This window comes from Pelodiscus sinensis, chromosome 21, assembly GCF_049634645.1.
Source record: "Pelodiscus sinensis isolate JC-2024 chromosome 21, ASM4963464v1, whole genome shotgun sequence".
NCBI classification, from domain to species: Eukaryota; Metazoa; Chordata; order Testudines; family Trionychidae; genus Pelodiscus; species Pelodiscus sinensis.
In genome coordinates this window covers 7,322,099-7,334,630 of record NC_134731.1, presented here as the reverse complement: position 1 = coordinate 7,334,630, position 12,532 = coordinate 7,322,099, and the positions used below count along the sequence as shown (strand labels likewise).

At 43.7% G+C, this 12,532-nt stretch overlaps 1 protein-coding gene and 1 long non-coding RNA gene across 4 annotated transcripts in view; one reads left to right on the top strand and one right to left on the bottom strand.

Annotated features, from left to right (window-relative positions):
* Positions 1 to 3,654, bottom strand: part of USP32 (ubiquitin specific peptidase 32) — a 180,106-nt gene extending 176,452 nt beyond the window's left edge. For all 3 annotated transcript variants that reach the window (XM_075904739.1, XM_075904740.1, XM_075904742.1), the window contains exon 1: positions 3,448 to 3,654. In XM_075904739.1, the coding sequence (XP_075760854.1) occupies positions 3,448 to 3,505 (58 nt within the window). In that variant the 5' untranslated portion in view covers positions 3,506 to 3,654. The remainder of the gene's footprint in view (positions 1 to 3,447) is intronic.
* A 72-nt stretch (positions 3,655 to 3,726) lies between these two features.
* On the top strand, positions 3,727 to 8,498 carry LOC142819249 (uncharacterized). The gene is made up of 3 exons (XR_012897064.1): positions 3,727 to 3,820; positions 4,184 to 4,329; positions 6,144 to 8,498. It is a non-coding gene; the product is annotated as an uncharacterized LOC142819249 (long non-coding RNA).
* The last annotated feature ends 4,034 nt before the right edge of the window (positions 8,499 to 12,532 follow it).

The following is a 12,532-nucleotide window of genomic DNA, read 5'->3' as shown; positions in this document are numbered from 1 at the left end:
GCTTATGGTTTATGCTGCTGTCAAAACCACTTTGCACCTTGTACAATAGGTCCTCTGGAGGCTACTTAATCATAAATAAGGATTTTTTTTTACAGTTTAACAGTACTAGTACAACTAGGAAAATACTGGAGATAGTATTTAGTACTCTTTAGTCCTCAGATTAATTCACAATAGCACTCTACATCCAGGAGCAAAAACACACCTCAGCCTCTCACACTCTGATGCCCAAGTGGCTGAGTGGTCATTAAGCAGATTTTCCTTAATTGTATTTTTGGGAGGAGAGAAAAAATAAAGTTTTCACCACCAAATACCCAGCCACAGAAACAGACTTTTCCCTTTTTTGTTCTCTATTTAACAAGGTACCAGAAGGAATCAAACTGCTGCCATTCATAATTTTATTAGTTTGAATTAAACCTCAAATCTGCAATTCTCAAAGAACCAAATGAATATTTATTTCTTGGAAGAAAATAGTACTGGACACATTATAACAACTTAAACTGCAAAGTACTGTTTCTATAAAACGTACTTTTAACAGCATTCTGAGAGATTGTTACTTTTGCAACCAAAAAGACGTGTAGTCTAAACAGATTGTGTAGATTTAAAAGAAGAAGATTAATTTATCACTGTTGAATAGCTGAATAAAAACGTTGTAAGGTTACATATAACCAAACAAAAATAAACTGTTATAGACTTTTTTGGTGGTGAAGGCGTAGCTATGTGTTTATAATTCATTATCCGTGGTTGCAATTCATCCCTACAGAAATAGCACCGTATTGATACACAATACATAAATGAGGATAACTTTAACAAATTATGTTTTGATAACAAAACTGCTTTGCAAATACAATAAGTCACTAGATAAATAAACAAATCAGTTGTCTGGCAAAACATCAATTTATAACAAAAGAGCCTAGAACAGCCTTTCTAGTCTCCAAAAATGTTACTGAATTCAAAACTCACAGGGGAGGAAAATTGAGGAGGAAAATTAGAATCAGTTCACCATAAACAGATTGCATATCATTAAGCTCAACATTAAATAGTTAATATAAAATGCTTAATTTACAGAAATAAATCTTTCATTCATGAAGTTACTTTTAAAATTAACTTTGCCTTTGAAGGTACTTCACAGATTTAATTTTAAAAGGTTAAGAGCTCAAATTAGTACTATTACTACGTTTTACAAATATGAAAAGTTTCCACACACAACTTGATCAAATGAATTTGTTCCATCAAACAGCTGAACTCAAACACTTCCTGCTCAACTGCATATTCAGCCTGTCTCAAAATCTAAGCAGGTTACATTAGTGATTCTTCCCCATGGAGACACATTTAAATACCAGAAGTTATAAAAGGACTTCACATATTCTTAACAGAAGTTAAATAGATTTCTAAATCCCAAAAACTTAAATCTAAACTGAAAGTCAGTTCTCATACATTCATTCCTTCTTACTTCATACCATTTAGGGTATATTATTTTGTTTATGGGGTTGCTTCCCTAGCAATTCCCAAACCTTAAAAATGCTTTTCACATCTTCAATCAACCCACAATTTTTCAGACACTCCCAGATCAATCACTACTTACTACTCTGAGTAGGAAGGAAAGAACTAAGGAACCATATTTTTCTGACACTAGACTAATCCTGTGAATTTCGTCAGTCTTGTATATATCAAACAGGTGCACTGCCTAGGACCCTCAAGGTCCTATTTATATTACATCACCAAAAGATGCCTACAGTCCCTCAATAACAAACAACATAAAAATTATCATAAATACAATGCATTTAGCACTGAATATTATCATCCCTCTTTGTCCTTGGACTTGGAAATCAAATCTAGAGAAATGCAGATGACAGGGCATACTTAGTTCATTGTTTTAGAACCCTGCTAGCTGTCAGTATTCACCATTTAATAAGAGTGCTTTCACTTCTCTATTCTGTCTTAATATCTTCCGAAAGGGATTCAATAAAGATTAAGAATACAACAAACATTATAAGCATTAAGAGCCACTCCTACCTTCCAACCTAAATAAGTGTGTGTGCAATATCCATTTTGGATAATAACGTCAAGTAAATGTGGGGTGGGGGAAAGAGATGTATGTAGAAACCATATTCCCCATCTTGGTCAGCAGCAAGTAATGGTGCTAATATACATGCAGGGTTAATATATAGGTGAAAACTAGGAAGTGACAGGCAGTGCCATGAAAGGAAAAGCAAGGTAGCTCCTATCACATCAGAATGCAGAATTCTCTGACATTATACACTGTAGATGGGGGAGCTAAGAAGTGACAAGCAAAGGAGGTGCTGACTGCTGCATAAGAACAGTAGCCTGGCAGTATCAGCAGCTGTCTAGACCCTTTGCACATCACAACACAATCTGTGAATGATCCAAAGCAGCAAAACCCACACAGAACAGTAAAGGGGGGGGGGGGAAGAGAAGAGGGGAGCGCAAAGGACAGTATGTTTCTCCTAAAACTGACAGGTGCAGTAAGACACAGGAAACAGGCTTGACCAGGAGGTATACAACAGCTGCCGCTCAGCCCTTTGTAAAAAGGAAGAGTAAGCAGCAGCCATGGTACAAGACCCAGTGTATGGGAGGTGTAGAACTCCGGAGTCAGGAAAGCCAGGCACTTCGGGCCACTTTCCCGACACACTGACAGCTCCAAAGACAGATATTGACAGCTGCCCCTTCCTTCCCACTGCGATCCCTCTCCCTCGACACCCCACACCCTACTACCCTGCCCCGCCACTTCCTGTTTTCCCATGCAACAGTCACCGGAGTATTTACATAGCCACCCCCCCCCCACACGGTATTTACACCCCTAGAGCCCTGCCTGACACCCCCTCTGTCCGCCCTCCAACAGCCCTCTGGCATTTACACCCCGACAAATGCCAACACCCATGACCGCTCCCGGAGCATTTACACCCCAACACCTGCCTCCCCACCCCCGTGATAGCCCCCGGGGTGCTTACACCCGTACACCCCCTCCCCTCCTGACAGCCCCCGGGGTGCTTACACCCCGACACCCCCTCCCCCCGTGACCGCCCCCGGGGTGCTTACACCCCGACACCCCCTCCCCTCCTGACAGCCCCCGGGGTGCTTACACCCCGACACCCCCTCCCCTCCTGACAGCCCCCGGGGTGCTTACACCCCGACACCCCCTCCCCCCGTGACAGCCCCCGGGGTGCTTACACCCCGACACCCCCTCCCCCCGTGACCGCCCCCGGGGTGCTTACACCCCGACACCCCCTCCCCTCCTGACAGCCCCCGGGGTGCTTACACCCCGACACCCCCTCCCCTCCTGACAGCCCCCGGGGTGCTTACACCCCGACACCCCCTCCCTCCGTGACAGCCCCCGGGGTGCTTACACCCCGACACCCCCTCCCCCCGTGGTATCTGCATCCGCCCCGCCCCCTCACTCACCGCCCTGCCCCCCCGCCCCTCACTCACCCCTCCGCAGGGCCTCGTCGTAGCTGAGGAAGCCGATGCGGGACTCCTTGGCGCCCATGGTGCGTCAGTCCATGGCCCCCGCGGGCCGGCCGGCTCGGAGCCCGGGACGCGCCGCTAGCGTCTCCCGAGCAGCAGCAACAGCGGGAGGAGGAGGGGGGGGCCGCGCGTCGTCTCCGCCACCGCCTCCATGCCGAGTCACGTGACCCTTCCCCCCGCCCCGCCGCCGGCCCTCCGCGGGTCACGTGCCGGAGGGGGGGGGGGAAGAGAGTGTTGTGGTTCGGAACGGGCGCCGCCCCCAACGGACGCGGCGCGCTGAAGCCACGCAGGGGACTCCCCCGAATGGGGGCGGGGCCGGAACCACCTGTGTCACGAGGTGCTGAGAGCGCCCCCCCCCCAATCGGGGCGGGAGCCGACTCCGCACGCTGCGCGAGTGGGCGGGCGGGGGAGACGCGCGGGTACTTGGAGTCCGGCTGTGGGGGAGGAGCGAATGGGGGGAGGGGCGGCGCTGACTGAAGGGAGGCGCGGCCCGGGAGGGGGAGGGGCTTCTTGGGGGGGGCGGGGTGCAGTGGTTGGGGTAGGGGTACTCTGGAGGAAATTGGGGACGCTGGGTGGGGGGGGGGTTGCTATTCAAACATAGTGATACTGGCTGTGTCACTCCCTCCCCCCCCCACACACACCCCCAAAATTTTTTTGCCCCCCCCCCCCCCCCAGGTGGTAAATATTGGAGTTTTTCTAGGGAACGGTTCAATTTCTCTAGTCCGGCACCGTCAGGACCTGTCCGGTGCCAATGCAGAGAATTTGCCGGACCACGGGAGGTCAGTCTTGTCTAGCGGCATTACCAACACTTCCACTGCGCACTGGGCTGGGAGAAGACATTTAAGGGTAAATTAGCGCTAAAGAACAGCAGTGGCAAAAAATATGCAAATGAACTCATTTGCATGAGTTGTGATCTCATTTACATATTTTCTGCCCATCCCTTTTTGCACTGGGGTTTCTGCACAAAAACAAGCAGCGTGGGCATTTTATTTTTGAGCTAAAAGCCCTTTTTCTGCAAGATCCTAATGCCCCAAAAAAGGTTTCGCGATCTTACAGAAAAAGGGGTTTTGTGCAAAAAGAAAACGTCCATGCTGCTTGTTTTTGCGCAAAAAGGGATGGCAGAAAATATGCAAATGAGATCACAACTCATGCAAAGGAGTCCCTTATTGGCATATTTTTTGCTGAGAAAACTTGTATTGTAGACATAGCCTATGGGCCGGGAGTGGGGGCAGTAAACAAACTTTATGAGACCTAAGGAAACTTGACCACACCCATAGTCAGTGGATCAGGCCAGGCATGTTGCCAGACCAGAGAATGCCAGAATAGAGAGTTTCAACCTATAGTGAGCTCATACCTCAATACAGAGGGCAGGAGTGGGAAGAAACACTGAGCTAGACTGGATTCTTCAAAAGTGCCTGGGAATGATCATAAGCTGAAAGAGGACCAAAATAATAAGGGAAGGCTGGCTGGGAAGAATAGAATCTAAAGAACTATACAAGACTCCCCATTCTTCATAGGATTTTCCTTCCATGCAAGTCTATCCGTTTTGCCGTGTCAGGCCTTAATCAGTCATTCAGCATCACAATCAGGTTTTCTGCAACACATGTTTATCTGCAGGTTGTGGAAGGTATGGGGGCAAATTAAGGAGACCACCCTTCTTGCTAAATTAGTAAGGGACAAAAACTTGTGTCCATGGAAAGGGGCCATTCAGCAGAGAAAGCAGAATCAGGCCCAGACAGATAAAGCAAACAAGCAAGTGAGAGTGGGTAAAAGGTTTGGAGCCCGGAGGGCATAGTGGCAGGAATATAGGCATTGGAGATTTGAATTCTTGCAAAATTACTTGGAATGGTGATGTCTAAACTAATGAAGTTTTCATTTGAACAACAAAGCAAGTGATTAAGGGAAAGAGAGTGAGAAGTTAACTCTGCGGAGTCTGGAAGGAATTGAGCAATTGTTGTAATATGCTAGAAGGAAAAGTGTTATAAGAAAATGTATGCTAATGTTATTATTTAATCCTGGGATACATTTAATGTTTATAAAGTAACCCTATAACAATTTAGAATGATTATGATTTTGTTTTGGAAAAGGAAAACCCTTTGGCTATGCAAATGCAAATATGCAAATGAGGTGAAGCATGCAATATCGCTGCACCTCATTTGCATAATTAATGAGGCTCCATTTTTGCACAAGAGGCTCCTTTTCAAGCAAAAAACCCTGCTTGTGCAAGGGCCGTTCTTCCACATTTTTTTTCAGGAAGAACACCTCTTGCTCAAGTGGGGAGTTTTGCACAAAAGCCTATTGCGCAAAAATGGAGCCTCATTAATTATGCAAATGAGGTGCAGTGATATTCCACACCACCTCATTTGCATATTTTTTGCGCAAAACAGGGACAGTGTAGACATAGTCTTTAAGTATGATGAAATGGTAAAGTATACCACCTTATTAATTTAATGATCAAACAGTGGGATAATTCATCCTCAACCCATAGAGGGAATATTTATTAAAACTTGGTCTGCTTATAAAACAAAATTATAAGGAAGTATTGGGGATCTGCAGGCAAATAAAAGCATCAGCAAGAATATCTGTAAAAGAAAGAAGTATGTTAAGACATAATGTGCCACCTCCATGGTGGTAGAAAAATGTTTTCCTTTGTCTTTCAGAACATCAGAAAGAGCTGGTACCAGCTGAAGAACAAGCAAGGATAATACGGATTTATTGTTGCAACAAATTGTTTCATATATTGTTGTCTTTTATCTGTTGTGGTGTGTTATGTTTGTTGTTTTGTGTTGTTTGTCTCAATGCTAGCATTATTGTGTATTGTTTTGGGAAAAGAAGGGATACTGTAGTAAGCAGAAAAAAAATCAATTACTTCCTAATCAGACCTCTTCCTTTCCTTACCCACCTCCTGCCAAATTGTTTATTAAATACCCATGGTGGTCCACCTAAAGAGCAAGGATCGGGCGGTGACATGGTTGTAGCAAACTTGCTGTGTTTGGCAAGCTACTAAACTTGATTCTGAAACTATGTAAGTAAAGCAGAAGTTGGAGCAGGTAAGTACAAAAAAGAAATTGTGTAGTAAGTAAAAAGGATGCAGGCACAGGAAACTTAAATTCCTGTAAATGGTAACAGCCTAGTATGGTAATGGTTTAAGTTAGTAAGTAACATTTTAAAGAATAGGCAGTTACCCAAAGTGGTATGAAACATAAATAACAGATACACCACATGTGGAGAGGTGTCTCTCTTTGTAAAGAACACGCAGGGGTGATAATGGGAAACAACACATACCCCCTCTGCTGTAACCCTAGGAAAGGCTGCTAAACAGGTTGGCTGTGTCTACACTGGCCACTTGCTTTTCCAGAAAAGCAATGACTATCTACTGTAAAATTGTCAATGTTTTTCCGGAAAAACTATGCTGCTCCCGTTTGGGCAAAAGTCCTTTTCCGGAAAAACTGTTCCGGAAAAGGGCCAGTGTAGACATCACAGTAGTCTTTTCCGCAAAAAAGCCCCAATCGCGACAATGACAATTGGGGCTTTTTTCCGGAAAAGCGCGTCTACATTGGCCATAGATGCTTTTCCGGAAAAAGTGCTTTTCCGGAAGAGCATCCTGCCAATGTAGATGCGCTTTTTCTGGAAATACTTATAACGGAAAACTGTTTCGTTGTAAGCATTTCCGGAAAAGGGTGCCAGTGTAGACATAGCCGTTATGTATCTGAATCTCCAGGCTAATGCTTGGAGAGAGAGCGTCATCATTGCCATGGGTGCAGGGCACACCTATTGGGTCTTGATCCTTTATAACAACTTACTTTTTGTGCCAAGGTATATTTAAAACCCCAAGAATAGTTTTGCATTTTCTCTGCAAATGCTTTTAATCCTATGCCCATGGATGGTGGAAGTGTTTGAAGGTCAACATGTTGTTTGAACAAGAATACATGTAAAAACAATTGCTGCTCCACATCTGATATCTGTCAACTTGACCTGTCCTCCCACGGCTCAAATACTGTATGAGGCAAGAACCACTCTCTTCCATTATCAACCATCTACTTATTGGGTAACTTCGACCACTGACAGCATCTCTAATGTCACCTTTAGAGTAACAGGCTGTATTCAGGTCCATCATCACACTCCCAAATTGAAATGAGGGTATTCACATCCCTAGCCGAGGTAACCTTATCTTTGAGTTCAACATCTCAGTCTGAAATAACATGAACTGGACATTATGGGCAAAAGATACCGAATATGTTACTGAAGTAGTATATTATTTTCTAATGCAAAAGGAAAAGGAAATTGAAATAGATGCTACTAACATTCTAGATTTTGATTTTTCCTTGGGAATAGATTGAACCAAATTGTATGGATGGGTCTATAAAAATCAGCACATCAGCAAATTGATTAAACTACACGACAGAAAATTCAGGCTAGAAGCATCAAGGAGAAGAAATACTAGAATAGCAGACCAGGCTCAAAAATTAAGTGTTGATGTATTTGGTCTCCCACCTGGACCATGGCCTTAAACATAGCCTTACACCCCATCATTGTTATACCAATACTGATAGTGATTATGTTTATCATTGTGTTGTTGGATCAAAAAAATGTGTTAAATTGAAACCACGAGTCTATGTAATGTCTTAATATATTGCCATGAAACAGTAAAAGAATTCTAGGCTTCTTTGCAGCCTTTCTGAAGGAAAAATGGGTCCCTTTTCCAAAGGACTGTCTGTAAGGAATCCAGGTAAAACGACAATTACAAAATATTTTAAAATGTGACCACTCAAAAATAGTTCTTGAGGGGTCAAAAGGGGGACAATGTAGTCTTGTAATTGTTTAAGTACTAAGTTAGTTACAATGAATGTATGTTATAGCAAAAGGTTTGGATTAAACTTAAACATGGAGGCTGTGTCTACATTGGCATCCCTTTCCAGAAAAGGGATGCTAATGAGACCAGTCGGAATTGCAAATTCCGCGGGGGATTTAAATATCCCCCGCAGCATTTGCATGAACATGGCTGCCGCTTTTTTCCGGCTCGGGGTTTTGCCGGAGGAAAGCGCCAGTCTAGACGGGATCTTGCGGAAAATAAGCCCTTTTCCAGAAGGTCCCTTATTCCTACTTATTCCTTATTCCTTCCTTGAAAGTAGGAATAAGGGATCTTCCGGAAAAGGGCTTATTTTCCGCAAGATCCCATCTAGACTGGCGCTTTTCTCCGGCAAAACCCTGAGCCGGAAAAAAGCGGCAGCCATGTTCATGCAAATGCCGCGGGGGATGTTTAAATTCCCCACGGAATTTGCAATTCTGACTGGTCTCATTAGCATCCCTTTTCCGGAAAGGCAACCAAAATGTAGACAAAGCCAAGATGTTGGCCTCAGACACGCCAGGCAGCTTTGTTAAGTTAACTCCAGCTCTGTTTGATGTTAGCATGTTCTGATATTAAAACAAAGGGATGGAATATTGTAATACATAGTGATGTTAATATTAGGTAAGGCCTTGTAACAGAAAAAAGTTTAATGTTGAAAGACTTTGTAACTTGGTTAAAGTGACTAGAAGTAACCTTTTGTCCCACGCTGCAATTGTGTAAATGTATTGTTTGTGTGAATGAGAGAGAGAGACTCTTTTAGGAGAGATAAGTGTGAAGGCCACTGCATGCTCAAATGGTCAGAGGAGGGGCTGGAGACTCAGAAGCACCAAATAATTATCAACTAAGTGAAAGCACACTGAAGATTGATGAACCCTGAAGTTAGTGGCAAGCACCCCTTGATAGGGAACCAATAACAAGTTTTTCCAGAAGACAACACCAGGAGGGGTCATCAGTATACTGATATCAGATGACTGTGAGAACAACCTCCAGCTAAACATATGTTACAGAAAACCTGATTGTGATGCTGAATGACTGATTAAGGCCTGACAAGGCAAAATGCATAGACTTGCATGGAAGGAAAATCCTATAATGGATGGGGTGTCGTATATGGTTCTTTGGGTTCTGTCCTGCTAAGACCATGGAGCATCAGTCCAGACTGACAAGAACCTGGCTCCCCCCTTGTACTCAACCTATATGGCCCATAGGTTGGGTCAAGCAACAGACTGGTAACTGTTTCACCAGCAGGACATGTGTATGTGTGTGTGTGTGTGTGTGTGAATGCATATGCTACTTTGTTATATTACCAATAAATGTGGCATGTTGCCTTATCCCTCTGAAAAAGATCCCATGTGCTGCTTTTAGGCATAACACACACGAGGAGTACGTCTATACTACATCCCTCTTTTGAAAGAGGGATATAAATTAGACATATCGAAATTGCAAATGAAGCAGGGATTTGAATTTGCCGTGCTTCATTTGCATAATCACATCAAGGCGTTTTTTTCAAAAAATATTATTTTGAAAGTGAAATTGCAATGTAGACGCGGTTCTTTCAGAACAAAAAGCCTTTTTTGAAAGATCCTGTACTCAAAAAATTAGGTTTAAAGGATCTTTCGAAAAAGGCTTTTCTTTTTGAAAGAACCTCATCCAGACCGCAGTTTCACTTTCGAAATAGTGTTTTTTGAAAAAAATGCTGTGATGTGACTATGCAAATGAAGCGTGGGAAATTCAAATTCAGAATTCATTTCAATATGTCTAATTTACATCCCTTTTACAAAAGAGGGATGTAGTCTAGACATAGCCCTGGAGTATTGCATCCAGTTCTGGGTCCCCCACTATAGAAAGGATGTGGATGTATCGGAGAGGGTCCAGCGGAGGGCAACCAAAATGATTAGGGGTCTGGAGCACATGCCCTACAAGGAGAGGCTGAGGGATTTGGGCTTAATTAGTCTGCAGAAGAGAAGAGTGAGGGGGGATTTGATAGCAGCCTTCAACTTCCTGAAGGCGGGCTCCAAGGAGGATGGAGAGAGGCTGTTCACAGTAGTGCCAGATGGCAGAACAAGGAGCAATAGTCTCAAGTTATGGGGGGGGGGGTTACAGGGGTTGGATATTAGGGAAAAACTATTTCAGTAGGAGGGTAGTGAAGCACTGGAATGGGTTACGTAGGGAAGTGGTGGAATCTCCATCTCTAGAGGTTTTTAAGTCGTAGCTTGACATAGCCCTGGCTGCGAAGATTTAGTTAGGGTTGGTCCTGCTTAGGGTAGGGGGCAGGACTCCATGACCTCCTGAGGTTTCTTACAGCCCTAGAATGCTATGATTTTCAGGACAGGGACTATGTCTTATTCTCTGTAAAGTGCCAACCACAATGGGGCCCTGTTCTCAGGAAACCACTATTCACTACCATATAAATATGATTTTTTTCAAAAACCTGTTCTTCCACCCCTGTTTGTGTAACTATTTAGACTGTAAATTCTTAAACACGTGGGCTGTGTCTACTGGCACCCTTTTCCGGAAAAGGGATGCAGATTAGCCAACTCGGAATTGCAAATGCAGCTGGGATTTCCATTTTCCCTACTGCATTTGCATGAACATGGCTGCCGCTTTTTCCCGGCTCGGGGCTTTGACGGAAAAAAGCGCCAGTCTAGACGCGGATCGTTCGGAAAATAAAGCCTTTTCCGAAAGATCCCTTATCCCTCTTAAAATAAGTCTGTTGAATAAGGAGAATCAGGAAGGGTGTAATCTAATCATGGAATAAAGGCTGGACTCAGAAATGTGAGTTCTAAGCCCAAGTCACTGTCAACAAGTGATTCCTCTCCTGTCATCCATTTCCAGCCCCTGACAAACAGAGGCTAGGGACACCATTTCTACCCATTCTGGCTGATAATTATTGATGCACCTAATCTCCATGAATTTAGCTAGCTCCTTTTTGAACCCTGTAAAAGTCCTAGTGTTCACAACATCCTCTGGCAAAGGAGTTCCACAGGCCCACCGTGTGCTGTGTGAAGAAAAACTTCCTTTTGTTTGTTTTAAACCTGCTACCTATTAATTTCATTTGGTGACCCCTAGTTCTTATGTTATGGGAACAAGTAAATAACTTTTCCTTATTCACTTTCTCCATACCTGTCATTATTTTGTTGATCTCTGTCATATCCCCACCTTTAGTCTCTTTTCTAAGATGAAAAGTCCCAGTCTTTTTAATCTCTCTTCATATGGCACCCGTTCCAAACCCCTAATCATTTTTGTTGCCCTTTTTTTAACCTTTTCCAATGCCAACATATCTTTTTGAGATGAGGCGACCACATCTGTACACAGAATTCAAGATGTGGGCGTACCATGGATTTATATAGAGGCAATAAGATAGTCTCTCTCTTATTCTCTATCCCTTTTTTAATGATTCCTAGCATTCTGTTTGCTTTTTTGACTGCTGCTGCACATTGAGTGGATGTTTTCAGAGAACAATAACTCTGTTTCTCAGTTTTCCATCTCTAAATGGGAAATAATACCACCTGCCCTCTTCATGGGGTGTTTTAGCATTAATTGTTGCTTATAAAGTACTCGGCATTTGCACATTTTTGTTACTTTATGATTTAGTCCATCCCTACAGGTATGGATGATCAGGGCTCGACAAATCAGTGAATCTACTCGCCCATGGCGAGTAGATTTCAGCCGGTCGCCCCATTCACCAGCAGCGCGCGCATGCATAATGCGGGTCTTGCGCATGTGCAGTGCGGGATTGGCAAGTAGATTTCGCCACGGTTTGTCAAGCCCTGTGAATGATGATTGAAGAAAACATGGGTATCATTTAGGATTTGTATATAACACCACATAAGTAGAGATGGCGCTTCCAAAGAGAATACAGTCCAAGATAGAAGTCCAAGTTTTTTGGAATGTCGTAAAACAACTTAAAGTGAAGAATTTTTTTCCTGCAGCTGATTTCCATTTGCACAATTTTTTTTTACGCGTGTGGCTTAAGAGCTGACAATGGGAGGACTAATAACAGATCAGTTCTTACAAGTGTCAATGACTGTAGTGCAGAATGGATGTATACAGCGGTGACTTACAGCAAGGACGCCCTGTACATCAGTGATAGAAATGTAGCCGTGTTATCTGGTGTAGCTGAAGCAAAATACAGGACTATGTAGCACTTTAAAGACTAACAAGATGGTTTATTAGATGATGAGCTTTCGTGGGCCAGACCCA